This window comes from Neofelis nebulosa, chromosome 9, assembly GCF_028018385.1.
Source record: "Neofelis nebulosa isolate mNeoNeb1 chromosome 9, mNeoNeb1.pri, whole genome shotgun sequence".
NCBI classification, from domain to species: Eukaryota; Metazoa; Chordata; class Mammalia; order Carnivora; family Felidae; genus Neofelis; species Neofelis nebulosa.
This window is the reverse complement of record NC_080790.1, coordinates 111,782,389-111,809,930: the sequence shown is the minus strand read 5'-3', so window position 1 is coordinate 111,809,930 and position 27,542 is coordinate 111,782,389. Positions and strand designations below refer to the sequence as shown.

Genomic DNA, 27,542 nt, shown 5'->3' with positions numbered 1-27,542 from the left:
TTAAGCGTCCGACTTCGGCTCAGGTCATGATCTCGCGGTCCGTGAGTTCGAGCCCCGCATCGGACTCTGTGCTGACAGCTCAGAACCTGGAGCCTGTTTCAGATTCTGTGTCTCCCTCTCTCTGACCCTCCCCCGTTCATGCTCTGTCTCTCTGTCTCAAAATTAAATAAACGTTAAAAAAAAAAATTAAAAAAAAAAAAAGAAAACAGGGGCGGCTGGGTGGCTCAGTCAGTTGACCCTCAACTTCAGCTCAGGTCATGATCTCAGGGTAAGTTCAAGCCCCACATGCGACTCGCTGCTGTCAGTGCAAAGCCCACTTGGGATCCTCTGTCTCCCTCTCTTTCTCTGCTCTTCCCCCGCTGACGCTCTCTCAAAAATAAATATTTAAAACAAACAAACAAACAAACAAACAAACAAACAAACTCATAGTTAACGAGAACAGACTGGTAGTTGGATGACTGGAGAATGGGTGAAGGGGGTTGACAGGTACAAACTTCCAGTTGTAAAATAAATAATCCCGGAGATGTACAGCATGGTAGCACGTTGACTACGTACTGCATATTTTAAAGTTAGTGAGAGTCAATCTAAAAAGTTCTCATCACAAGAAAAAATACATAAGGTGATCGATGTTAACCAGACTTACGGAGGTGAACGCCTCCAAATGTATACAAAGATCAAGCCATTAGTTGCACACCTGAAACTGATGTAGTATTATATGTTAATTATATCTTAATTTAAAACAAGTTTTGTTTTTGTTTTTAACCCACGGTCAGACTTGACGGGAAAGGAGAGACGGGAGTGGGGCTGAAGATGAGGTCAGGATAAAGACCCAGGTTTGCAGCCCTTGCCCGGAAGGAAACAGCTCTCAGAGGCAGATTTGGAGGCGCCCGCGGAGAACGCGAACCGCCCAGAGCACAAGACTGCAGCTCATTACCGTGAAGGTTCTTAGCCTCCCTCGGTGCTCCCTTCCCAGAGTGGGGAGAAAGCAGGGTAGGGGGCGGTGGTTGCAATGGTCTCTTCCGGTCCTCGAAAAGAGCGCCCCTTGGCGGGAGGGCCTGGTCTCGACCGCCAGTCTCTGGAAGACCTCGCAATTCCGGCGCAGAAGGGCCGCGCCATTTTCCCCCCTTCTAGCGCCCGGCGCCCCAGGCTGTTCAACCAGATAAGAGGCGCTCTGCTCCCGGAATCTGAGCAAGGAAGCCGGTCCCCCAGCGCGGACTTCTCGCCCCAAAGGCAGCTAGGCTGCCGCTCACAGAGGACGCGCTTCCCGGGAGCCTTAAAGCTGCCTCGTCCGGGACGCTAAGCCGGAAGCCGTGCCGCCCGCTTCCGCGCGCCAGCCGGAAGTGCCTGCCACCCGAGGCAAAGGGGCTTCCTGTGGGTCATGCATGCGGTTCGGCATGGCGGCCCCCTTAGCCGGGAAGAAGATCGTGTTTGTCACGGGGAACGCCAAGAAGCTGGAGGAGGTGCCGGGAGGCCGCGGGAGGCCGACCAGTAGGCGGCTGGGGGGTAGCGTGTGGCAGGGCCCGCTGAGGATAGGGCGGAGAGAAGCGGTCTCCAGGTGGAGGGGGCACGGAGAGGCGGACCCGGGCGTGTGGAACGGGCTGGGCCTCGTGGAGTGAAACAGCCTTGTGTGCGGAGTGGGGCGGCCGGTGGTTGGCCTTGATAGAATGAAGGCGTTGACAGATCCGGGCTTGTGAGCTCGGGGTTGCGGGAGCCAAAGGAGTGCCGGGTCCATAGTACCTGTGCCAGTGGTCACCTATTAAGCTAGACCCCAAACCGTGCCTCTTGACACCCCTCTGGAGCTGATCCAGGCCGCCCTGCGGACCCAGGAGTGCCAGACAACGCGTGGGGCAGGCATCCAAACTGAGCCGTCCACGCCCCACCACGGTTCAGAAATGTGGTCCTCAGCCTCTCCAAGCCTGTTTCCTTCTCTGTGAAATGGGGATGGTTTGAGAGGTCTGTTTCACAAACCAGTTGGGTGGAGGAGTGAGAGAGGCAATGGATCCAGAGTTCCTGCCTCTGGGAATTTGTGGCTAGCTGTGAGGATTGTGCGGGTGGACGGATAGCCTTTGGCAGCAAGTAATAGGGACACCAGAAGTTTATATAAACCACCAGGTGACTTTTCCTAGTAATACAGTGTTACAATGTGATGTCTCACAAGACTTGAGCCTCTCAAGGGCCTATCTAGTCCTTGTAGTTCTCTCTGGATGCTCATCCCTTTCCTGCTGGTGTTTTTCTGCTTTCTTCCCTCCTGCTGGAGGGGGCAGTGAGGCTTCTGCCATACATTAGCTCTGATTAGCTTTGCTTTGGTCAAGGGTTTGCCCCTGCTCAGTCAGCCATGGCCAAGGAGGTGAGTCATGGTGCAAAATCGGTGACATCCGCTAGATATGTCTGAGGCAGACGAGTGGGATGCAGTCATTAGGGGCCTCTTCATTTGTCTGCAGTATAGAGAATGATAGCACTTTTGTACCAGTATAGGGTGTCCTACTCAGGAGCCAGAGCCCTGTGCTAATGAAAAGTTTGGGATCTTGAGGCCAGACCAGTCAAACAGACAAGTAGTGACACGCTGAACAGAGCACCATCACAAAGGAAATTCTCTTGTACAATTCTCAAAATATAAATATTTGTAGGGGCGCCTGGGTGGCGCAGTTGGTTAAGTGTCTAACTTTTGAGCTTGGCTCAGGTCATGATCTCACAGTTGGTGAGTTCGAGCCCTGCATCAGGCTGTGTGGTGATGGCATGGAACCTGCTTGGGATTCTGTCTCTCCCTCTCTCTGCCGCTCCCCAGCTTGTGCGCTCTCTCTCTCAAAACAAATAAATAAACTTAAAAAAAAAAAAAGGAAAGAAAGTTCAAAATATACATGTTTGTGATCTAGTTAACATATACTTTATTAACGCATTAAAGGATTCAATCTAGCAATGTGTAGTTACCATACTTTTATTTTATTCATTTATTATTTTTTTAATGTTTATTTATTTTTGAGTAGAGAGTGACAGAGCACGAACGGGGGCGGGGGGGGGGGGGGAGGTGGGGGGGGGTAGAGAGAAGGAGACACAGAATCCAAAGCAGGCTCCAGGCTCTGAGCTGTCAGCACAGAGCCCAACTCGGGGCTCAAACTCACTTAATCGTGAGATCATGACCTGCACTGAAGTTGGAGGCTTAACCGATTGAGCCACCCAGGTGCCTCCGTTACCATAATTTTAAAAGAGTATTGTAAATATTGTGAGATTCTGCTCTAGCTATAATGGAATATGACAACATGTGTGATTTTATTTTTTATTTTTAGAGAGAGAGTGAGCAGAAGAGAAGGCAGAGGGAGAGAATCCTAAGCAGGCTTCACATTTACTATGGAGCCTGATGCAGGGCTCAATCCCACAACCCTGGGATCATGACCTGAGCTGAAACGAATGGATGCTCAACCCCACGTGTGTGATTTTAATAGATTTAAAGGTCACAGGAACTGCTGACGCTGTTTTGGTTTTCTATATTCACAATTGGAAAAGATGCTAAATTTCAGCTAGGGAGTAGTGAAAATAAAAAGGTATTTTTTCCCATCCAGGTTTACAGGCTTCTTGAATTCTGGGTAACCCCCGATCGAGAACTGGAATAGGAGGCTAGGTAGAGTTGCAGGGAGCGGGGAGAAGGGGAGAGGGTATTCCGGGTAGCTGGTTAACATGAACAGAGAGACCTGAAGTAGGAGGGGTAGGAGGCTGAGCAGATGGGGAAGCTGACCTGCTGGAGTGGGGCCCTGAAGTCTGGAGTGAGGCTCATGGGCCTAATTTGGTAAGCCTGAGGGGACTGGCCCGAGAATTACCTGAAGAGAAAAGTGGACGACAGCTTGTGTAGTATGGGGAAATTGTTAACAAATGGTGATAAATGTTCTTTCATTTTGGAACAGGTCATTCAGATTCTGGGAGATAAGTTTCCGTGCACTTTGGTGGCACAGAAGATTGACCGTATGTCTCTGTTTTGTTTTATTTTTGAAAACTCGTTCCATTTCTCTGTCTCCCTGTGACCTGACTCTCTGTGTGTCTGTTTCTCCAATAAGTGCCAGAGTACCAGGGAGAGCCTGATGAGATTTCCATACAGAAGTGTCAGGAGGCAGCTCGCCAGGTGCTTGTTCCTCGCGTGTCCCATACTTGTTCCTCTTGTCCTGGGGGCTCCTGGGGGCTGTGCCTGCTGGGCTCAGGCAGAGAATAATAGGGTGGGCACAGTTGGTCAGAACTTCAAGGACCTGCCCAGGCCAGCTAGATTGGGGCCAATTAATGTTTCTTTCTTCTCAACATTGACTGCATAGTATCTCCCAGACCACCACACACACACACACACACACACACACACACACACACACACTTCTCTCTCTGATTTTCAGATACATACATTCCAATCCCTACATTGTCCCCACACACATCTATCTACCGCTGCACTCACACATCTCTGTGGAATTGAGAAAGAGCACTTTATGAAGAGCCTGAGTGTGAATCTCAGCTTTCAGCTCTCCTGTTGCTGTGCCTGGAATAAGCTTTACAACCTGCCAAGTTTTTGGTGTTCCTATCTCTAAAGTGAAGATAAGAGATTACCCAAGGGCTGTTTCCTGTAGCTGTTTCCTGCTGCTACAGATCACAACTAGCTGTGTGTCTGGCCCCAGCCAGGGTGGCCTAGGAATTCAGGCTAGGGACAGGGCCTACTCCTGGTCACAGGTCTCAGGGCTCCATTTCCATGTGCTGCAGGTGCAGGGGCCCGTACTGGTGGAGGACACCTGTCTGTGCTTCAACGCCCTTGGGGGCCTCCCTGGCCCCTACATGTGAGTGCTCCCCTTGCAGGCGCCTGGCCACAAAACCACCTCAACTTTGAAATGATTGGTTACCTAATACTGTGGGTCATTCACTGTCTTGGTGTCAGCACCAATATTTCACATTGTCCCGAGAAGGGATTAGGGATGGGGGAGAGGCATGCCTTTCTTTCTTTTGTAAAGTGTGAGAATGTGATTGTGTAAGTGGAGATGGGCAAGAGGAACCCACCCGCTGGAGAGGTACATTCGTGGCAGATCAATTTCAGGAAAAAGGAAATAAGGAAGTTGAGATCTGAAAATGGATTTCCTTAAAACTGTCCAGCGCCCTGGACACCCTCAGATGGTCCTTGTGTATCTCTAGGATACAAATACCCCGATTTGAATACCCTTGGCCGGGGTTGGAGGACATACGCACAGAAGTGCTTTTGCTGGGTTTTGGATATGTATATGCTGAACTTTTGGATCGCCAGTATGTCTGCCGGGGCAGCTGCACCTTACGTATGTTGCACCATACCCTCACCGGCGCTTATTAGGGCTTCAGTGTTTTGCAGTGTGGGGGATGTGAAGTGTTACCACATTTGGTTTTAGTTTGCATTTTTCTAATTACCAGTGAGGTTGAGGTCTTCATAGGTTTATTGATCTGTGCATTGCCTGTATGCCTCCATCCTTTTTCCTATTATTTCTCTTCATTTTGAATTGCGGCATTTTCTGCCCTGTCACGTGGCCGTCCCAGGGCTCTACTCCCTGGGGAGTGCAGCCCAGAGAAGATGGTAGGAAGCTCCAGCTGCTCCTGTTGTCTGATTCACCTTCGTTTCTCTTGCAGAAAGTGGTTTCTGGAGAAGTTAAAGCCTGAAGGTATTAATCTCCTTTATTATTCTCTTCTTTTATCTATTGGGAATTGAGAATCTGGAGGTGGTCCAGTGGAGGAATCCCAACTAGTAATCAGGAATCTCAGGTTCTAGCCCCCACCATGGAGCCTGTGTTCATCTGTTTCACTATCTATAAGGAGCAGCTGCCACTCTCCCTACACACACCCAGCTCCAGGGAGCTCTGAGAAGATGGGAGTGGGAGTGGGGGTGCTGTGAGTTTTGGAGACAAAGGGGCTGCAGTTTATTCTGGCTGAGAGGGCTGGCCCTATTGACTGCTGGCCTGTCCTTGCCTTAGCGAGGGCCTGGGCCTGGGCTGGGGGACTGGCCGCCCCTTGCATACCCTGTCACGTTGTGGGCCAAAATGTCCCCTCCTTAGGTGCCTTAAAAACACTTTATATTATGGAGCATTTCAAACATATACAGTAGTAGAATAGAATAATGAGCTCCATGTGCCCGTCACCCAATTTCCAGGGTTATAAGCACGGAACCTATCTGACGACATGTATAAGCTCCCCAAATTTGGTGGCTCCCCCGTCCAGGGACTCAGGGATGGGGAGTAAGGCTGGGAGCTGAGCTGCACAGCCATCACTGTTTCCCCCCCCCCCCCCCCCCCCCCCCCACAGGTCTCCACCAGCTCTTGGCTGGGTTTGAGGACAAGTCAGCCTATGCGCTCTGCACGTTTGCACTCAGCACTGGGGACCCCAGCGAGCCAGTGCGCCTGTTCAGGGGCCGGACCTCGGTGCGTACGAATAATAGTTCCCCCATGTGCCACCAGAGGGTGCTGTGGCTTGAGCCAATGGCCCAGGGTCTAATGCAGGAGGGTGGTGGGAAGGGCCCTCCTGGCCAGTTAGTTCCCAGAGCTTTGCCCAGGCATGCCCCTGGGCATGACAACCTGAAGTGCTGTCAATCCCCAAATCTATTTGACCTCTGAGGCTGTTGTTTCTGGGATACACACAGTGGCTCATGGCTGTTGAGGCCTGGTATACCTAGAGCCCTGCACTGTGTGCCCTTCTAGGAAGCAGATATGGAACTGAAGGTGACAACACCCAGGGCTACATGGACAACCCCAGTTGCTTCCAGCTCAAGTCTTTTTATCCAACTGCTGAGGCTATAGCTTCCCTTGAGCATCTCACAGCCTTTCCAACTTTTCATGTTCCTGTGGCTAGCTCATTCCTTCCTTGGCTGCCCTTGAACACACCCATGCCTGCCTAGCACACCCTTGGGTTCAGAAACACACCCCTGTGCTTCTCACAGGGTCCAGACCACCTTTTGGGCTGGCCTGCTCCCCCGACAGTGCGGCTGTTCATCCTTGTGTCGGGAGGATACATTCTGGCACATCACTCCTCTGCCAGTCCCTTCTTCTCATGATAAGATCCAGAGTCTCCTGTGGCCCACAGAGCCATACCCCAGAGGCTCCTCTGGGGGTTGCCCACAGACATCTCATCATGCCCTGCTGGTTACATTTTTTTTTTTTTTTTTTTTAATTTTAGAGAGAGTGTGTGCAGGGGAGAAGGGGCAGAGGGAGAGAGAGAATGTGTGCCCTGTTGTACAACAGATCTCTAGAACTTTTTCATCCTGCAAAATTGAAACTATACCCATTGAGCAAAAACTCCCCCTTTCCCCTCCCCACTGAACCCTGGCAACTGGTATTCCACTTTTGTTTCTAAGAGTTTGGCAACTTCAGGCCCCTCCTATAAGTGGAATCCTACGTACAGTATTTGTCTTTTTTGTGGCTGGCTTATTTCTTAGTATAATGTCCATCATGGATCATTTGTGTTGTAGCATGTGACAGAATTCCTCCTTTTTATTGAGGCTGAATAATATCCATTGTATGTATATTCACATTTGTTTTGTCCATTTATCCATCGATGGGCGTTTCAATTGCCTCCATATTCGGCTATTGTGAATAATGCTGCTATGAACATGGGTGTGCAGATACCTCTTGAGATCTTGTGCTCAGTTCTCTTGGCCGAACAGAGCCAGGATTGCTGGATCATAATTGCTGGGAAAAATTAGTCGTAGTTGTCTGCTACTTTCACAGAAATGTTCTCTAGAAAATCAGAAGTATGAATGACTGCAGGCCCTGCTGATGGGGCTTGCTCCCTGGGGTCCCCGTTCCCTATTTCCTGTTGTCTCCGCAGCTCTGGCTGCTTCACGCATTTTGTTGCTGGCCAGCCTCTGCTTTCGCTGAGGTGGCTTTGTTTCTTCTGGATTTGTTCTCACTCGAGCTTTCTAAACCCAGTCACGTTGTCTTTTCTGCAACGCCCGTGCCAAGCCCTTCCCCATCTTGGGTCCTGACACCGGCTGTATCTACCACCTGGAGTGTTCTTGCCCAGCACTTGTATGTGGCTAAAGTGTCTCCTCATGGAGTTCCTCATCTAGGTTACTGCATGCTGTTGTTCTTGAGCCCAGCTTCCTGTCTGTTCCCTCAAAGGCACTTTGCATTTGGTAATCGTTAATCTGTTGACTGGTGGAAAGCCTGTTTTGCGTAAGAGACCCATTCTATGAGGGTAAGGCTGGGCCTGCTATTACCCCAGTGCTGAGAACACTACCTGCCCCACCATTCGTGGTGTGGGTGAGGTTCAGAGTGGTCAGCTGTGGGCCTTGGTCACATAGCTCCCCACTAGCGGTAGCAGAATTTGCCTTTGGTCTGAACAGTTTGGCAGTTAGGGCTACTGGCTCATCCTCATCCTCTGCCGCTTCCCTTGTATTTATTTTTTTTTAAGTTTATTTACTTTGAGAGAGAGAGAGAAAGACCAAGAGAGCAAGTAGAGGAGGAGGAGAGGGAGAGGGAGAGGGAGGATCTGAAGCTGTAAGCACAGAGCCTTACGCAAGGCTCAAACTCCTGAACTGTGAAATCACAACTCCAGCAGAAACCTAGATGGATGCTTCACTCACTGAGCCACGCAGGCACCGCTTCCCTTGTATTTTTAAGATTACTATTATTGTTATTATTTTTAAGTTTTTAAATTTATTTTGAGAGAGACAGAGCACGAGCAGGGAAGGGGCAGAAAGAGAGGGAGAGAATCTCCAACAGGCTTCACGCTTTCAGTGTAGAGCCCGGTGCGGGGCTCGAGCTCACAAACCGTGAGATTGTGATCTGAGCCGAAATCAAGAATCTGAAATCAAGAGCTTAACTGACTGAGCCACCAGGAGCCCCTTATTATTTTTTAACTTTTACGGCAACATGACAGCTCATGATGCTGAGTTAAATTGTTGTTTGTTAACATTTTTCTGTTGGAATTTGCCTATTACAGCCAGTATTTACTGAACTCATTTGTGTACTGGACACTGTGCTAAGTGGTTTCTGTTTCTTCATTTAATTATTAGGGCCTCCTTTGTATTTTGAGAAATGCAGCAATTTATTTCACTTAGCATAATAAAAATGAGCGCCTGGGTGGCTCAGTTGGTCAAGCATCCAATTCCTGATTTCAGCTCAGGTCATGATTTCACTATTGTGAGATCGAGCCCCGCGTCAAGGGACAGTGCAGAGCCTGCTTGGGATTCTCTCTCTCCCTCTGTCTACCTCTCTCTATCACTAAAAATAAAACATTTGTTTAAAAAAATTGAGTAGCAGGCCGAGGGCTTCTTTGCATAGTTTGGCACCTTATAACTTCTATTAAGAGAAAATGTTTTCTGTCAGTTTTTCCAAGTTGACTTTCTTCTTTATTGAGGTCACAGTTTGTGAAAGCTAGGGAGGGCAGGTGGCCCCAGGGGTATCAGTGTATCTGTGGGCTCAAGTTTGTCATTCTTCCGTGTGTGTGTGTGTGTGTGTGTGTGTGTGTGTGTGTGAGAGAGAGAGAGAGAGCGAGAGAGAGAGAGAAGGGAGAGCTGCCCCACTGCATATTATTTGTGTATTCAGCAAACATTTGCAGGTACCATGGACCCCTTGAAACCATATCTTTTGAGTAAATGGGGCTTAACCAAACTGAACTCACACTGGCTACTACCCTTCTCCTAGTGCATCTCCTCTATGGCCAGTGACATACCTGTCCCTCCCTTTCGTCTGGCAGGGCCGGATTGTGGTGCCCCGAGGCTGCCGGGACTTCGGCTGGGATCCTTGTTTTCAGCCTGATGGATACGAGCAGACGTAAGGAGCTCCATTTTCTCCCAGGGATGTGGGGTCAGGATAGCCACAGTCTGGGTTGGGTCAGCGCCCCACCTCAGTGCAGGCACGCAGGCACGGGCGGGGCCAGGCCACGGGCTGCCGTTCCAGCTGAAGGCAGCTCCGCTGGGGTGGACTCAAGGAATCCGAGTGGGCCAGTATCCAGCGTAGGGGCAGCCGGGCGGAGCTGGGAGTCCTGGGCGCCCGGGCTCCAGCTCGCCATGGAGCAGCTGCAGGACTGCAGTGCTTTCCCCTTTCCGCCCTGACAGTTCTGTGGGATGATTCGACTTCCCTATCTGGTTTGGAAAAGCGTTAATATTTACAGCCTCTGGTGGGCACCGCATGAAACCCCCACGGTGCCCAGTGTTCTCAGTGTGTCACGGGAACCCACCCCCTTTATTTACACTGGACATGTTGGCCATTATTGGACTCAAGTGTTCCAGGCTAGAGGGGCCCTTAGGGAGTGTGGCCTGGGGTCTCACAATAGCCAAACAGGGCTGAGGACAACATGAAGCCCCACCGTCCAAGAATGCAAGAGACAGAAATGCTCTATGTCCGCTCTGTTCAATCCAACACGTGGTTAGGGTGACTGAGGTACTGAAATTATTTTTACTCCATTGTGGTAGATTTCAATTCAAATGGCCGCTTGTGGCTAGTGGCCACATAGCGGACAGCATGGCTCTGAAGTACCCAAGAGGGGTGTGGGATTCTCACCTCACTAGAGTCCTGATGTGGAGGAGTGGCCACTGGCCGGCTGTCCCGTGCCACCCCCGCAGTACATGAGAGGAGACTGTCGTATTTGCTCTGTCAGGCCCCACTGCTTCCTGTCAACAGATGACAAAGCTGATCAAATATGCAGCTTATCCCCCAGTCCCTGGCTTCCCTTAATGACTTTTGGACAGTAGAGCAAATCTAACATCTTTCTGCACTCATTAATATGGGTTTCCAGCTACAGGGGAATTTAAAAATCTCTCCAGTTTTTTAAAAAATTAACCCTGGCTGTCAGGAGCTGGTGGCCCCGCCACCCTTTCCTAGTGACTCCTTGAGCTTGGGGTTCCGGGGCAGGTGAGGGATGAACACCCCCTGAATCCGGCCTCCTCTGAACTGCTGCTGTTGCCCCTTAGGTACGCAGAGATGCCCAAAGCTGAGAAGAACACCATCTCCCATCGCTTCCGGGCCCTGCTTGAGCTGCAGAAATACTTTGGCAGCCTGAGTCCTCCGGTAGCCGGTGACAGTCGCCCTGGCGGGGGATCTGGGGAAGGCTAGCCCGAACCTCCCCCATCAGGCACCCCTCCAAGTACTTCCTTCAGGGTTCCCACTTGCTAGGGGTGTTCAGACCACCTCACCAGCCCTGCTTGGAGGAGCAGCTGGCTCTGCTTGGAGAAACTTTGGGCAGGGACACCATTTTCTTGCCCTCGGGGATTCAGTGGTCCCTCCTGCAGCCCCTGACTTAGGATCCTAAAAGGACCTTGGATGTTATCCTGGCCACATCAGGATGGAGGTTTTGGGAAGAACCACACAAATAGCCCTAGATGTGTAAAAAATGCAACAAGTAAGTGTACTGGAAGACACTTGTCTCCAAAATAAACGATACGTCCATTTTGAAACCTGCCCTGGGCAGTTGTCTGTCTCCCGAGTCCCTTTTGGCAGGAGCAGGAAACCTCTCAGGTTGGGGGTGATGGTGGGACAAGGGCGGCAGCTGAGGGTGCTGGAGTAGTGCATCTTTTCCTTTCGTTCTTGAAGTCTCTGATCACAAGCTGATCTTTTCTTGGCCAGATCCACACCGCCCACCCACCCGTTGTGGGATGCCACCACCCGGCTGGCCTCCATGGTGTTTGCTGGGTTGGGGGCAGGCAGTGCAGAATGTTGAGTGCTTTTGCAGTATTTCACTATGGCATTAGAGCAGCCAAAGTGTTGGTTTATGATTATAATGCCAAGTTCATTTGTATGGCAGGGGAGCAGGGTGGAATCTTGACCCCAGTGGGATGACATGACATGGTTCAGCCTGGGGCCTCCAAGCTTTTCGGGAAGCTTGTCTCAGCTGCCCCAGGTCCTCGCTGTGACCCAGTGAAGCCATTTTCTGGACGGGACTTTAAGGGGCCTGGGGTGGCTCCCTTTCCTTCCCTGCAGGTTTCTCTGATAAGGAGGAGGTGCCCACCCTGAGGATATTCAGAAAAGCCTGTTGTGTGCAATGGGGGAGGGGAGAACATAATGCTGGGAGTCCCTCCCGGGCTTATTTCTGTGCTCACAGGCAGCTCTGGAGAATGTCACTTCCAGTCACTGTTCCTCAGTCCTGGCAGCATGGCCCAGGGCCTGAGTTTAACTGTTGTTTCCTCCCTGAAACTGCATCACTGTGTGTGGGTGAGGACAGAACAGCATTCCTTTGCTTCCCACTTGCCTGTGAGGCTCAGCTGGGTTATCTCCCCAGGAAGTGCCAGGGCCAGACCCAGCCTTCTCTAGTTGTCTCCTTGGTAGTGAGTGATGTCTGACTGGGCTCAGGCATGGGGTACTGGGGACCTGTCTGCTCCTGGCCTGGTGATTCTGGATAAGGCCCTACCTGCAGGGGACACCTAGGCCCCTGGGGAGGGGGCCCCAAAGGATCATGAGCCACATGGATGGAGTGGGGACCTGGGGCTTAGGGCAGGGCAGCCCTCTGTGCTTGCTACTCAACTCTTAAAGTGATGTCCTGGGTCCACAGGACACTGTCCCCCTTTGTTAACCTTGAGCTACCCATCCCCGCACACAGCGCCGTGAGTGTTCGGACCCACGCCACCTGCCCAGGAGCAGTTGTGCAGTTGGAAGATGGGTCTTGATTGTGCCCGGTCCCCATTCCTCCAGTCAGCGCGCCCGGGGATACACCTCTCCCGCTCTGCCATCCAGCCAGCCAGGGCAGGGTCATTGTTGCCAGTTACAAGTGGAAGATACCATCTCACCGTCGGGTTGCATTTCTCAGGTACCCAAGGGCATTGTCGCCGCCTGTTACCGTTTGGGTGCCCCCCACCGCAGGTTTGCCTCTTTTCTATTGGGGGTTGGGAGTCGTGGTCTTTTTTTGTTGGTTGGCAGAAATTCTTAGCATATCTAGTTATTATTTAGAGGTAGCAGATGTCTCCCTTGGTCTGTGGTGTATTTGTCAAGCCAAAGTCCTGTAAGGTGTGTGATGGGGTCCGTGAGCCAGGTGCTCTACCACTGCAGAGTGGTATGGCCAGAGTCTCAGATATGTATTCCCTGCTGCCGCCATGGACTCCGGCCAACCACCAAATGACCAAGCCAGAAACACGGCACCTTCTCCCCTCCGGCAGACCAATCCCTGCATCCTGCCATTTGGATTCTTCCCACTTCAGTTCATCCCCACTCTCAGGGCCCTGGTGCAAAGTGCAGCCCCTGCCCCCCCCCGTACCCCTACCCCCCCGACGTATAAAATCTGTACCCACTCAGCAGAGGGGACACGTTGCAACTGCAGCTCTGACCTACGTGCGCCTGTTTTTCAATCTGTTGGGCTGCTCTGCAGCTGCCTCTGGGAACCCAGGCTCACGGCCATCAGCCCTGCTCTCTCCTCCACCAGCCATGGCCCTTCACTGGCCCCGAGGGCCCTCCTCAGGGCCCTCGCACATGCTGTTCCCAGAATACTTCCCCTGCAGTTTCCTGGCAACACAGCAGCACCGAGGCCTGGATCTTCCGCATTTCCCTGTTGGACCAGCATCCACTGTGCGGGGTCGGAGGGGACAGTCCACAGACGGCGCTCCACAAACACCGGTCCTTTTCATTCCACCTCCCCTTCACATTCTTTTATTCTCAGGTGGCCTTCTGAGGCCGGGGCAGGGTGGGACAACAGAGATGGAAGCGTAGAAACGGGAGCTTTATTCTCTAATGTGCACACAGCAAATTCCTTATACAATCAAGGAAATGGTTTCTCTTTCAGACATCTGACTCTTTTATCAAAAGAAAATCCGGCTTTAGTTCCACTCTGGGCAGAAGTTGTCCTGAGCAGTGTTACTGACCCAAGCGAAAGGCTAATGGGGACAGGGATGGGCACACGCCACAGAACCCCCCCCCCACCACCACCACCTTGATGCCCAGATGTCCTAGGCCTGTTGGGACAGCTGGGAGGGAGTGCAGCACAGAGGAACACCCCAAAAGACACCCGTACCTCTCCCCACATGGCTACAGTCAGCCTGGGAAGAGCCAGAGGGACAGGTGAATGGGACACGGCCAGGGCCTCAGTGTTCAGCATCCATGACGTCCAGGTACTTGGCTTCAATGATTCGGGGCAGCAGGTTGTAGCTGCGGGGACAGCGAACAGACCGCAAGATGAGCACTGGGTCAGAGAGGAGAAGGCGGAGGCTACTCCCCGCAACCCCCCACGGGGCCAGGCTGGGCTCCTCTGGCCCACCGCCCACCCTAACCCATTGTCTCCCACCCAGCGGGGTCTCTGCTGCCTCTGCCCGCCGTCCCGTACCGGATGGGGATCATGACGATCATGATGAGGGGGAAGATCATCTTCATGTAGGGCAGGTTGCTCATGCCAAAGGCACAGAGCAGCAGCAGCTGCACGACCTGCAGGCCCGTGAAGTAGTGGATCTTCCGCTGGGGCACCCTCCGGATGTAGTGGGTGGGCGGGTACGAGGTCTGCGGGGCGGCAGGGGCCGGGTGTGGGCAGGTCTGGAACTGGACCTCCCTCCCCCACCCCTCATTCTCCAGGCCGGACACTCACCTGGTCCTTGAGCAGCAGGGCCACGCGCTCAAAGAGCTGGTTGCCGTCAATGGAGGTGAGCGCGATGTAGAGGAAGAGGCCGTAGAGCACCGGCTTGGGGATCCACTGCAGGGGGAAGGGCAGCAGCAGGAGGGAGAAGCCCACCAGGATGCTGGCACCCAGCGTAGTCAGCCGTGTCTCCTTCACATTCACGATCCTGTGCGGTCCCAGAGCGCCAGATCACCTCCGGCCCTGGTGTGCGGGGCATGCCGCCCCCCCACCGCCGCCTCAGGTCACACGTGGGGCCCTGGGCTCTTTCACTTCTGGGGCCCTAGTCTCCTGAGCCGTATCCCTTCCTAGGTCACAGGTGGCCCAGGGTTACCCCACCTCAGGGTCCACATGACTTGCCTCCGGCCTCCAGGGACCACTCTCACACTCACGTCTCGTAAATGTGCCCGTTCTCCACACGCTCCTCCACCATGGCCAATGCCCGCACGTGCAGTGGGGAGTGGGGGTAGGCGGCATGGATCCAGGGCAGCCCAAACAGAGACAGCCCACTGTTGATGATGGCGATGAGCAGGAGGTCCCAGTGGTAGGCGGTGCCCTTCACCAGCCTGCAGCGGACAGGGGCACGTGTGGCGGGACACCCGTGGCCCCTCGGAGGGCCGGGCACGCACTCGCCCCTCCCCACCCAGCCCCGCAAACCTGTTCTCTGGGGCATTAGCCAAGGCAGCCACCAGGTTCTGCTCAATGAAGAAGAGCAAGGAGAGCAGGAAGCCCAGGCCCATGGCACTGGTGACGGCGCCCAGGGACAGGGAGTGCATCTCGGCTACCTCAAACAGGCTCTTGCTGGGGTTGTAGCGGAACTGGCTCACTGCAGCAGGGTACATACAGGCCCCTGCTCAAGCCTGCAGCCCCGAGGAGCAAGCCCACCCCACCGCGGCCCCTGCCTGAGCCCAACTCACTTTTAATTTCCCGGAAGCCGTAGGAGCAGATGAGGGAGAAGGTGAGCACCGAGATGGGCAAGGCACAGTCTGACAGGATCTCCCTCATGTAGGGATGCAGGTAGGGGCTGGGGACGCAGGTGGGTGTATGAGCGCGGCCTGGGGGCCGGTGCCTCCTTCCCCTCACCCCGAGGCCCCCCTCACCTCTTCTTGAACTGGTAGAGGGTGTAGCTCAGCCACAGCGTGCCCAGCATGATCAGGAGGCTCAGTACAGCAGTCTCCCGGCCCGGGTGCTCAGTACCAGGGCCGCTTACGGAGGTCAACTCCAGGGGGCTCGCCAGGAGGCTGGTGTTGAGGGCGGTGTGGAGGCTGGTGTTGAGGCTGGTGTTGAGGCTGGTGCCGAGGTCCAGCAGGCTCACCATAGAAGTGCTGTCTTCATGGTGGTTCCCAAAGTTGTCATAGTAGTACTTCTGGAAGACTGTGGACACAGGCCAGCAGGCCTCAGCCATCGGGGCTCTGGGAGACTGAGGCCCAGCTTCCTCCTGGATGTGGGGCGGAGGGGGCCCTGAGGGGAGAAAAGGCTTCTGGGGGCAGGGGGGGAAGGGAGGGGACTGCCTTTCTTGGTCAGCCAGGACCCCCTTGACCTGCCTGTCCACCCCCCACCCCCATCTCTGACAGTGGCTCACGCATGGCCTGGCGCCTCTGATCCTGCCTGAGGCAGCCCGGTCACCCTCCATTACATGGGGCGGCTGCTCTCTGCTAGTCACAGGTCCCCAGAGCACCCTGGACTGTGGCAGTAGCCTCAGCTTGCAGGCTGCTTGGCTGCCCTGGTCACAGCCCACAGTCCCCCTGCTCAACTGAGCTCCCCCTACAGCAGGTAGCCACCAGCTAGACACTCACTTTTAACCATGCCCTTGACAGCATCCAGCATGAACGTGATGGAAATGAACAGGGCAATGATCTCTTCTGTTGACCTGCCAGGGGGTGATAATGCCTCAGCAAATGGGGGTGAGTTGTCAGGGGGCCACAGGGTAGGCTTCCCTGAGCCTCTGCACAGCCCCCCCATCCTCCTGCCATGGAGACCAGGGTCGCATGCTTCTCTCCTGGGGCAGTGATATGGTGGGGGCACCCCATCCACTGCAGAGCTACAGGACCTCAGAGGCCAGCATGGAGGCTGACCAAGCTCCCCGGCCCTCCTGCTTGAGGGTCCCAGCAGCTCGGGGAAGGCTCTGTCACCTCTTGAAGAGACTCATGAGCAGGCTGAGGTTGAAGAGGGAATAAAGCGCGAGAAAGAAACTGTTCCACAGGCCCGTCCACGCGTAGAAGGTGTTGAAGTCCAGATCGTAGTCGTCACAGATGCCAGAAATTACTGCAGGCAGCAAGGCAGGGGTGGGAGGTCAGGGCCTGGCTGGGGCCAGGGACCGTGGGAACCACCTTCCCACCGGAAGGGCCACTGCACCTTGGATGTAGAGGGCCAGGGGCGCAGTGGTCAGCAGTACCACCAGCGGCTGCCCAGAGAAGAGTGCGTACAAGAGGCCTCCAATGCTCTGCCCTGCTATGGTTTTCTGCACATCTGAGAAGTGGGGGAAGGGGAGGTCAGGCAGATGCCGCAGTGTTCGGCCCCCTGCCACACCCTCACCGGCCTCCAGCCCCTCACCGATGGCCCCGTTCGTGTTCTCATCGTTGAGGGACCCAAAAGCGATGGTAGGCAGGAGGCAGGCAAAGTAGAGGAACAGGGTGGTGGTGATGTATTTGCCCACAGCCTTATTTTTGCCGATAATGCCTGGGAACGGGACAGGACAGAAAGTGTGTTGGGGATGCAAAACAGGCACATTTATCATCCTGGGACCTAAGCCGTAGGCTGAGCTCTCGGGGGGACGACAGGGCCACCTACCGTCAGTGAAGTCCAGTGGGTACACAGGGAATCTGCGGGCAATGTCCTCCCGGATGCCCTTCCCCATAGGGAGAAAGTCCTTGTGCTTCGGGGGCTGGGCAAGAGGACAGATGTCCGTCAGCCCTGAGGCCCATGGCCCATGCCACAGGCCACTCGCCCACGCCCTCCTCTCCCCTGTACCTGTGGGGATTTGTGTATGCTGATGGAGTTCATGTAACCCTTTGTCCCGATGGATGAACGCTGCCTCTCCATGGTGAGCAGCTGTCTCTGATGCACCAGAGCCTCCTTGAATTCTTCCTCCGTGCGGGTGTTCAGGAGCTTCTGGCGGAAGGTGATGTCCAAGAACATGGTGGCGAATGTGCGCCCCACCTCAGCTGCAGTCTTGGTGCTTTTCTGGGGGCAGAGGACAGGAGAATCACATCTGCAGCTCGAGAGTTGGGGGGCACCCTGCCCTGCCCATCACTGACAGCCCGAAGCATGTGGCAAGTGCTCCCCACTGTGAGCTGGCAGCAAGTTTTGTCCCCCAAAGGTCAAGTGTTAGTGGACTCTACCATGATTCCCACCAGGTCAGCAGATCACTAGAACCACAGGCAGTCTCAGAACTTCCTTTAAAAACTCATGAGTGGGGCGCCTGGGCAGCTCATTCGGTTAAGCGTCCGACTTTGGCTCAGGGCATGATCTCACGGTCCGTGAGTTCGAGCCCCGCGTCGGGCTCTGTGCTGACAGCTCAGAGCCTGGAGCCTGCTTCGGACTCTGTGTCTCCCCCTCTCTCTCTACCTCTCCCCTGCTCATGCTCTGTCTCTCAAAAATAAATAAACATTAAAAAAATTAAAAACAAACACCTGATGAGTTCTCATAAACTGAGGCAGTGGTATTGTCCCAAGGAACACAAATCTGTATAATCGTGGATGATGAAATCACAGCGATGGAGAAGAACGTTCACCCAGCTCCGTCTCACTAGTGGTATTCGTACAGCCCGTAGGTATCTATGTACATACGTATGTATGTAGGTTCGATGCCCAGCGCAGAGCCCAATGTGTGGCTTGAACTCCCAACCTTGAGATCGACACCTGAGCTGACATCAAGAGTTGGACACTTAACCAACTGAGCCACCCAGGTGCCTCTGGTTTATTTGATTTTCAGAGGGGCTCCAGGCCTGTCAAGCCTTCCCCTTTCCTGACTAAAGTCAACTTTGTCCATGAACTTAGGGCCCAGCCTCTACCATGGCAACCTGTCCCCTGAGAGCAGTATCTGCCCCTTCATGCTGCCCCAAAGCAGTAGTCCCAGGGCCGGCCAGCCCACACTCTGCTCCCGTTAGCTTTAGAACAGTCTCGTTCTCCCGAGGAGGAGCCAGGCGTCGGGCTGGATGGCCTGTCACGAGGCACCAGTCTAGCCACTCAGCCCTGGGGATACTGTCTCTTCCACTGCTCTGGCCACCTGGCCAGCTGTTGCCCTCTCTGACCCATGAGCTGCCCACTTCCCTAAATTCTCTTTCCCTCTCACCAGCAGAGTAGCATTCGGGGAGGCTCACAGTACGTCTGTGAAATTGCTGGGGGGCACCTGCTTTTCCTACAGAAAGCCTACGGAGGAGGGCCATGCCAAGCTTGAGTCTGTACCACAGGCAAGGGCAGAATCATCAAGAAGCTAGTGGAAATTGAAGCATGAAGGCCCTTCTCAGTCCTGGGCAGCAGCCTTAGCCGTTTTCTATTTATGATTTGGAAATCTTTTTCCTTGAGGGACTCCTGGGTGGCTCAGTTAAGCGTCTGACTCTTGATTTCGGCTCGGGTCATGATGTTGAGATTACTGAAGTCGAGCCCCACGTTGGGCTCCATGCTGACAGTGTGGAGCCTGCTTGGGATTCTCTCTCTCTTCGCCCCTCCCCTGTGCACGCTCGCTTGCTCTCTCTCTCTCTCAAAATAAATAAATAAACATTAAAAAAAATCATTTTCCTTGAAAAAAGACTCCTCGAACTATATCAGCCTCAGCTCCCACAAAAGCAAGATGCCCCTGACCCGGGGTGTGTACGGCCCAGGCAGAAGCGGGGATCCTTGGCCAGCAAATCACAAAAGCGACCAACTAAAAGAAGGACTGGGGTGGGGGGAGGCCAATGACAAGCTCCCGTATTTGAGGGATACGAATTTTAACAAGTATCTCTTTTCAGTCAAGAAGGAAATACAACTTCCTGGGCAACGTCTGGGGGAAATTAGGGCTTGACGAGGACCTAGCAAGGACGCTTCAGAGAAACTCAGGGCGGATGTGACGGACAGTGTGAGCATGAGCCCCGGACTGTGGGGTTCTCCGGCACATGGAAGAGATGCCTCCAAGAAGAGGGCCAGGTAACCTGGAGCCTTCCTTCCCAGGAGCCACCGCGAGACCCCCTACTCACCATCTTGGGCGGGGCCAGCACCAGGATGACGAATCGCACCTCACACGAGTTCTCCCCCCAGTTCTGTGGGCGAACCAGCCGGCTGATGCACACGTGCCGCTTCTGCAGGGCCTTGGAGGTACAGCTGCCGGGGTGGGGAGGGCACGCAGCACACAGTTAGTTGCCACCTTGGGAGCCGGGCTCCCGGAACCCCTAACTCTGACCCCCCCAGTGACCTCTCTTAGGGAGAGAAAGAGACCAAACGGGACAGAGTGCCCACACCCTCCGCCCTCAGAGCCGGGGGGTCAGGCTGAGCCGCGGGGAGGCCGGCTGTGGTGTCCTGGCAACTCACATGATGCAGATCCAGGACTGCTGGTATTGCACCCCTGTGGCCGTGGCAGTGACCCCTTGGATGGTGTCTGACAGCAGGTGGGCTGAGGCCGGAGTGAAAGGGGTAAGAGGGTCTGCCAGCCTGCCTCCCTGACCGCCCCTGCCCAGTCGGGCAGCTGGGCCTCACCTTTACCCTCCATGGGAGCCCCGGCATCAGTGAAGAGCATGGCCATGAACAGGCGCAAATTGCAGTCGGGCTCGGTGTTGTGGGGGTCGTGGGCTAAGCGGGACAGCATGGCCCGCAGCACATCATCCAGCGAGGTAGCCGTCTCGTTCAGGATGATGCTGGCCCGTGCCAGGAAGCCGTCGAGGTCCCGGTGTGCACGTACCTCTTCCTCAAAGTTCTTTAACTTCAGGTACTGTGGGGACCCCCACGCATAGAACCACGGAGGCCCGTGAGTGCGATCCGCCGTCACCCCCTGGGCCCTCTCCTCTGTGCTCGTCCCCTGGCTGCCCCTGCCCACCGAGACCAACACCCCTTCCAAGAGGGACAGCCCGGCACGGCGGGCCCCCGCAGCCAGGCCGAGGGCCGGTGTGAGACCCCTGTTGAGTGTGACGGGGAGCAGCCACCTCCCCCCACCCTACCCCCCCCCTTCGATCAGTGGCCCAGGACCAAGTGTCCCCTGTCCTGCAGACGGGCCACTCACCTTGCGGGAGGTGTGTAGGAGCCCGCAGCCGCCCGGCGACTCACTCTCGGCTAGAGGAAAGCGGGAGGGCTCAGGGGGCCGCCCCGCTTCCTCGGGACTCTTGGCGGAGCGCGGCCGTGTCTACCCAGTCCCCGGTGCCCTGCCCTCCCCCAGCCTGGCCCTGCTACAACCCCCATACCAGCCTGGGCGGGCTGCACCTCCAGGTTGACGTTGACAAAAAAACGGATGCTCTCGCCAGACACAATGGAGGAGGTGACCGTGTCGAAGGCCTCATCACCCAGGTTCTCCTCACGGGTTTCCGAGGCATCGTCCATGTCACACTTGAGGTAGCCTAGAGGCCCAACCACCACCGAGAGAGACCCCCCCAGAGAGGACCCGGCCGTCAGTGCTACACACGCCAGAGGGAGGGACTCCGGGCCCGAGGAGCAGGGGCCCCTAGGCTGTCCCACTTGGTGCACTCTCCGTGAACGCTGAGGGAGGCCTCCTGTAGGCCAGGGAGGCAGACTATCTAGTCCCCGCCCAGCCCCAATCAAAGTATGGCAGCCAGCTGGCGGCCCGACCCAACTGCTTTCTCCAACATTCTTCAGCTGCGGGGAACCAGGGCCCTGCACTGCTCTGACCCATGTGTATCCTTCAGCTAGAGAAAAGTATGGTCATTTCGCAAACTCTGGGCCAGGCACCTGGTGCAATGATGCAGGCAAGACTGGCCCCTGCCCTCCCAGAACCCCCAGATTACAGGACCTAGACCTGTCTGGCTCTCTAGGTGGGACCCAAGGGAAGCTGGAACTGCTGCGGCAGCCAGCCCCCTCCTCACCTTACTGGCACAGGGTTTTAGGGCGCTTCTTTCGGGGAGGGCATGTGGGTCGAAACATCAAGGCTGAGAGACCCGGTCCAGACACCAGACAAGGCCCAGGAAGCAGGGGAGCCAGAGATACAGTCAGGGACTGACAGAGAAGGGGACCCCCCCCCCCCAGGAGAGACCCAATGGAGGGCAACAGGGGTGTCGTGGCACCTTGGGACTCCCAGTGCAGAGCCTGGTCTTAGTGCCTACAACTGCTCACAGCGCACACCCGCTTCCTGGTGACACGCGAGTGTTCCACTCTTGCTCCTCAAGACCTCTGGGATGACAGTTGGGGCCAGCTCTGCTACCCCTGCCCTGACCCCTGGTCCCTCAGGCCCGGTCCTACCCCCCACTTCTGATCTCACTCCTGAGGCCAGTTGGCCAACGCCCCAGGCATGCCAGGGCCTGTCCTATGAGCAGAGGGCTCCCCTCCCCAGAGGGCCTTCTTCAAGGCTCAGAGGAAGCCTCCCCTTTTGGCAAGTCCTCCTAGGTCCCTGCCGGCACCCCTTCCTGACTGCCCTGTTCCCCTGTGGTTCACCACATGCGAGTGCTCCAGAAAAGGGGCTTTTGTAGCCCAGACCCCACCAATGCCTGACAAACACCTGTGCTGGGACGGGGAAGGGTCAGCAGCACGCCTACACCTGCCAGGCAGTGACTCACCCTGACTCACTTCCACTCTAGCCCGTCGGTTTCCTCTGCACATCCCAGGCCCCGTTCCCCCCAGTGTCCTGTGCTCAGCCTGGGCCCTTTTGGGCAGGAGGTGCTAGGCCTTCCCTAGGAGGGCCCCCTAGCTCTAGGTCTACACTGTACTCAGAGCCCAGAGTCAAAAAATGTCCTTCCCTCCTTTGTTATGGAGTTCACGTCCATGAAAAACTCCTTCCTCCCCAGTCCCGGGCCTGTTTTGCTTAGACTATCTGGCTCCCCAGCCCCAACCTGCCCTAATCTCCCTTCTGTCACCCCCATCAGCACCCATTATTTCTGGGCACTGCACCATCATGCTGTCCCCTTCTCCCCTACTCTGGGTTCTACCTAGGACCTGCCCAGCTGATACTACCCAGTCCCTGAGACACTCCTAGGAGGCCATGTCCCCACCTACAAGCTGAACCACACACCTAACCTGCCTACCAACAGCCTGGCACATGCAATCACCATGCCCTGGGGACCCTGGGTAAGAGCATATCATCGCTCCACCCTATCCAAGCACTGTCCCACTGAACAACCCTCTGATGGCCAGGCCAACCCCCCAGGTCTGGGCACAGGAGAGCCCAGAGACGTGGAGAGCGGGAGAGCTGGTCTGAAGAAAGCAGCAAAGCTGAAGCCCAGAAAGGTTAGGTTACATTTTGTTAGAGGGACAATGGCAGCCCTTGCCTCACAGGGCTGGGCGGGGACTGAGGGATGTGGGCAGATACGACATGGCCTAACCAGAGCATTCCAACAGTGAACCAAGGGCGCTCATCTACATAGCCCAAGAGGGGGAACGGCCTGCCTTCCCAGATCCACGAGACCACCAGAGAGCCTGTCAGTGTCCGAGGCAGTGTTAGCTGCCCCCTCCACCTTACCACGATCTCCCGGAGGAGAGGATCTAAAAGCATCCAGCACCAACAGAGGGCCACAGATGGGTGATCAATGCCATGGGTGCCCCAGTGGAGGAACTAGGTCTCTTGTGACTTTTGACCAAGGAGCTCTCTTAGACACCCCCTCCCTCCCCCCCCCCCCCCCCCAGATGTACTCACCTACTACATCCTCAACGAATCCATTCTGGGACATTTCGGAAGAGGACTCTGCAAGGGAAACCCAAGAGTTGTTACCAGCTACACGAACGAGCCCTGGACAGTGTCCTGTGTCCAACTGCTCCCCACCCCACACCAACTCTGCTGACTCCTTACCCCTTCCCAGGTACCCAACCCAAGCCAACCTGGGGACAAAAAGTGTAGGGGGTAGTACTAGGCAGGAGCCCCTTAAGAGGAAGCCAAGCCTGTTTGTTATTCTTCAGCCAATCTGCTAGGGTCTGCCCAGGTGGGAAAGGGGAAATGTTCTTAGCATGTTTCCTCTAGGAGTTTAACAGTACCCTCGCAGGATTCGCTGCTTTTGCTACTCAGCACAGGCCGCCGAGACTGTTGGGAGGGGGCCCGTCCCTCCACCCTCCTTGTAGTAGCCGGCCTCCCTGGCCTCCCTCTCGCGCTGTTTCGCGGCCAAGCCCAGCACCTGGGCGGGGGCCTTCCTGGCGGCACATCGCGGCGCCTCCTACTCTTTCTTCGCACCCAGGGGCCATCAACACCTATCACACGTGCAGTCGCCCCCAACCGCACACGCCTGGGGTCACCGGGGGGCGACATGGCAACGGCCTCCTCCCCTCTGTGCCCCCCCACGTCCCGGCCCTCCTGGGAGGCGGAGCCGTTGGTCCTCCAAGGAGAAGGCGCGGGGCGGGGGGTTGCGCGGGGGAAGGGGGCTCTGTGCGCGCTCACCGCACAGGGCCCCGGATGGTCCCGGCTGTTTGTGCCGCTCTGTGCGAGGAAGGAAGCGACAGGAGGGGCCGCGTGCATGAGAGGAAAGCGCTTCCAGACTCGGAGACCCTGGGGGACGGGGCGGGGGGGGGGGGCAGGATGCGGACGGACGCGCGGGACGGGAGCGGGGTCTGCATCCAGAAGGGAGGGGCGGGGGCAGTAAAGCTAGCATCCGAGGCCGCAGGGATGGCCAGAGGACTAGGGTGACGAGGGTTTGGAAGGGTGGGGGTGGTGCACACCTTACTCCCATACCGGGAGCCCCAAGTTCAGGTAAATAGTCCTACAAGCCCCAGGCTGGCCCTCAGGTATCAGAGCCGCGACGTAAAGAGTGCTGTGGTCTCACAGGGGACAGTCGGAGGCCCCGGGATCCCCCAGAATGGGTAGGCTTCTCCGCAGCGCCGGGGGCGAGAAGGTGTCCCTGGCAGAACGTAACCAGAGGTGGCAGCGTGCCCGCTGGGAAGAGGCCGGCGCTCGGGGTGCTAGGGACTCCACAGTTCCGTCCCAACTGCTTCCACGCCCCCACCCCTCCACTGGTTCAAAGACTAAGAATTTCAAGCCTGCAATAGACCATTAAATCAAGCGCGCAGTGTCCACGAGGCCCCCTGGACCTCCTTCCACCACCCGCGTAATCCCCCGGGCTCCGGCTCGGGCTCCCACTCCCCCTCCGGCCGAACTCACACCTGACCCCCCAGGGCTGGGAAGCCTCCACGACCCCCTCGCCCACCGTGGCCCGGGGCCTGTGCAAGCCGGCGGCATCCGCGTTCTCCCCGGTGCTCCGACGGCTCCGCATCCCTTCCTAGCAGCCCTTCGCGGCGGAGACCGAACGGCCCTCCCGCCGCGCCCCTGCGGCGCCCGCCCGCTCCGCCGGCTCAGGCACCCACCGCATGGCTGGAGATGGAACAGGCGCCGGGTGGCCGCGGCCATGGCCCGGCGGTAGGCCGCCGGACGGCTGCACACACGCGCGCACGCCCGGACTCCTCACCCGGGATCTCCGGGACCCCGAATTTGGCATTTCGGGCGGGCCAGCGGCGGGAGCCGGCGACACACCCCCGCGCCGCGTCTGGGTCCTAATGCCGCTCCACGCCCCGCCCTGGTGCCGCCCTGGGCGGGGTCCCGTCCGCCCGCCCCGCGCCCTCACCAGCGCTCCTGCCAGTCCCCAGCAGGCTGTTCCCGGGAGCCCGGGGCAACTCAGCCAGAACGTGTAGATCGGGCTTCTTCGAGCCCTTGTGCCCTCCCAGGCGTTGCCGGATTAGGAGCTGGGCGGGGCTGGGAAGTTTCTGGGAAGAAGCTCGACGGGCCCAGGGACCCACGGTGTTGTGCCTCTGTGGCGGGTCGTGGGAAGGCTTCTCCACAGTCGGCTTTATGCACGCTGCCGGCCCCCGCCCCACCCTCGGCAGGGGGCCTCGTCGGGGCCCAGCCTTCCAGCTGCCCCGCCCCCTCCATTCATCCCGGTCGCTCGAGCGGTAAACCCTCCTTCTCCTCCTCCAGGAAGCGCACCCTGACTAACTAGAAGGGCCGGCGCGCGTTCCCTGGGCTACGCCCTAGTCCGCAAGGGCCAGCGGCGCTCCGGGTTCGGTGGCGTCGGATTTACTTTCTGCGCGCCTCGCGGTTCCTCTTCTGGCCTCGTCGCATCCCCAGCAGTCTCTTGGGTCAAGGTCTTGACTCGTGGCTTCTATTCTTCCATTATTCGAGGTGGCCCTGCCGTCCGGTTTTCCTTCCCGAACAGGAGAGAGCCCGACCTGGGGACGTACATCCGCCAGCGCTTGGTCTTCTGAGAGTCGAGTGTGTGTGAGTGTGTGTGTGTGTGTGCGCGCGCGGGTGCGTTTGTGTAGGGAGGCGGTGTTGCGCACAGGCAGGCCCGTGTGCGCTGCCACAGGTTAGGCAAATCCAGCCCATACGATGAATCCCTGGCGTGATCCTCGGTGGCTTCTCAGCAAACGATTCTACAGCCCTTGCACCCCACTTTGACTCAGGAACTCTCCCCACCACAGTGTTTACCCCATCTCTTCACACTCCGGCTGCCAACCCGAGGACTAGCAGCGACGACCCCCCCCCCCGCCCCGCCCCAACCCCCGCCCAGCCTCCTGCTGGAAATGAGTCCTCAACCACGGTCCCCCAGGCATGGAAGAGAGGGGGCCGGGCAAGCAGAGTGTGAGCCCACCTCTGCGGAGGGGTTGCTCTGAAGCCCCCAAGGGCTCCTGGTGCATTGGGGGAGCCCATGTCACAGACCGGGTAAGCCGGGCGGCCGGTTTCCCCTCCCAACAAGACAGTGTGCATTGGGAGGGAAGCCATGGGGGCATTCCTCTGCACATGAATGGCCCCGGAGTCGGGAGGGCTCTGAGCACCCTGCTCCTTACTACCAGAGGAGACGCTGAAATCTACCAGACTCAGGACTGGCTGGGGGCTGGCTGCATGTTTTCTGTGGGGCTGAGCAGAGCCTGGGAGGATAGACACAGGGTATTCCTGGGGAACCCCTGCACTCCACCCATGGATCTTCTTTAGCTAGACCCTCAGCCTATTTTACCGACTTCCAGAGTCCTACAGGTGGAGAATGGAGGTTGAGGAGGAGCTGAAGGACAGATAGGCTGACTGCCCAGAGAATAAGGCTGGATGGGGTGGGTGGGTGCCAGGGTTGGACCCCTGAAAAGCCACCCATTTTGGCCCCTGTCTGGGAATGCTTAGGCTTCTGCATCTGTCTCCCTGTGTCAGCAACAGCTCCCAAACACCCAGACCTTCCAACCCACCTTCCAGGAAGCCACCCTGGATTGGAGGGGCAACCTCCTCCTGGATCTGGGACCTCACCACTTGGCTCACTGAGGAAGCAGGAGCCCACAGCCAAGGCCTCCCTCAGGGGTGGATGGACCTGACTCTCAGAGAAACTACCACTGAGCCCTTCCCTGCTTCCTGCCCTCTGCCCCTGCAGGTTCTGTTCCTCTGGTTGCTCTGGAGAGAGGCCCCAGACCCCCCAGGCTCCACCCCCCCCCCCATACCCCAGCATGAGAAGCTGTTTACTTCAACCCTCCCCTTCATCACCTGCCCTCTGTGCATCAGAGGCTGAGGGCAAACACAGGTGCCGCAGGTCTCCCAGCCTGTGCCCCGTCGGGTCCTTACACAGGCAGGCAGCTAGGGATCCAAACATGGGCATACACATTTCCTCGGATTCTCTCCCTTGGGGTCTCAGACTTTACTGGGCTATGGATGTGAACACTGGGTTCCACAAGGCACTTAATGGCTTTCCAAAGGCTTTCAACTCCATTTCCCCCATAAGCCTATAAGGCCTAAAGATTTTAGAATCTGGAGAAGTAACTCTATAGTATCTCATTTAAAAACACAAAATAGGGGTGCCTGTTTGTCTCAGTCGGTGGAGCACGCAACTCTTGATCTTGAGGTTTTGAGTTTGAGTCCTAAGTTGGGTGGACAGATTACTTAAACACAAAATCTTTAAAAAATAAAAACACAAAATAAAAACAAAGCCACTCCCTTGAACTCCCTCCTCCAGGTAC

At 56.2% G+C, this 27,542-nt stretch overlaps 2 protein-coding genes across 18 annotated transcripts; one reads left to right on the top strand and one right to left on the bottom strand.

Moving 5' to 3' along the window:
- Window positions 1–1,071: 1,071 nt before the first annotated feature.
- Window positions 1,072–11,375, top strand: ITPA (inosine triphosphatase). 3 transcript variants are annotated; one of them, XM_058685075.1, is made up of 8 exons: window positions 1,087–1,460; window positions 3,897–3,954; window positions 4,047–4,111; window positions 4,729–4,802; window positions 5,614–5,645; window positions 6,283–6,398; window positions 9,673–9,749; window positions 10,889–11,375. In XM_058685075.1, the coding sequence occupies exons 1-8, from the start codon at window positions 1,383–1,385 to the stop codon at window positions 11,028–11,030; spliced, it is 642 nt and encodes a 213-aa protein (XP_058541058.1). In that variant the 5' UTR covers window positions 1,087–1,382; the 3' UTR covers window positions 11,031–11,375. The 3 variants fall into 3 exon arrangements, with proteins under 3 accessions (XP_058541059.1, XP_058541058.1, XP_058541060.1); XM_058685076.1 differs by lacking the exon at window positions 3,897–3,954 and having other exon boundaries at window positions 1,072–1,460; XM_058685077.1 differs by lacking the exons at window positions 1,087–1,460; window positions 4,047–4,111 and adding an exon at window positions 3,032–3,781.
- A 2,224-nt stretch (window positions 11,376–13,599) lies between these two features.
- On the bottom strand, window positions 13,600–25,813 carry SLC4A11 (solute carrier family 4 member 11). 15 transcript variants are annotated; one of them, XM_058685031.1, is made up of 20 exons: window positions 25,631–25,813; window positions 23,269–23,316; window positions 20,873–21,025; window positions 20,695–20,744; window positions 20,175–20,406; window positions 20,010–20,091; window positions 19,679–19,802; window positions 17,473–17,685; window positions 17,293–17,386; window positions 17,056–17,181; window positions 16,858–16,971; window positions 16,635–16,767; window positions 16,299–16,372; window positions 15,603–15,876; window positions 15,420–15,526; window positions 15,160–15,328; window positions 14,895–15,068; window positions 14,476–14,671; window positions 14,221–14,390; window positions 13,600–14,045 (listed from the first exon to the last, which is right to left on the bottom strand). In XM_058685031.1, the coding sequence occupies exons 2-20, from the start codon at window positions 23,300–23,302 to the stop codon at window positions 13,982–13,984; spliced, it is 2,583 nt and encodes an 860-aa protein (XP_058541014.1). In that variant the 5' UTR covers window positions 23,303–23,316; window positions 25,631–25,813; the 3' UTR covers window positions 13,600–13,981. The 15 variants fall into 15 exon arrangements, with proteins under 15 accessions (XP_058541014.1, XP_058541017.1, XP_058541013.1 ...); XM_058685034.1 differs by lacking the exon at window positions 25,631–25,813 and adding an exon at window positions 25,178–25,360; XM_058685030.1 differs by lacking the exon at window positions 25,631–25,813 and adding an exon at window positions 24,921–25,065.
- Between the last annotated feature and the right edge of the window lie 1,729 nt (window positions 25,814–27,542).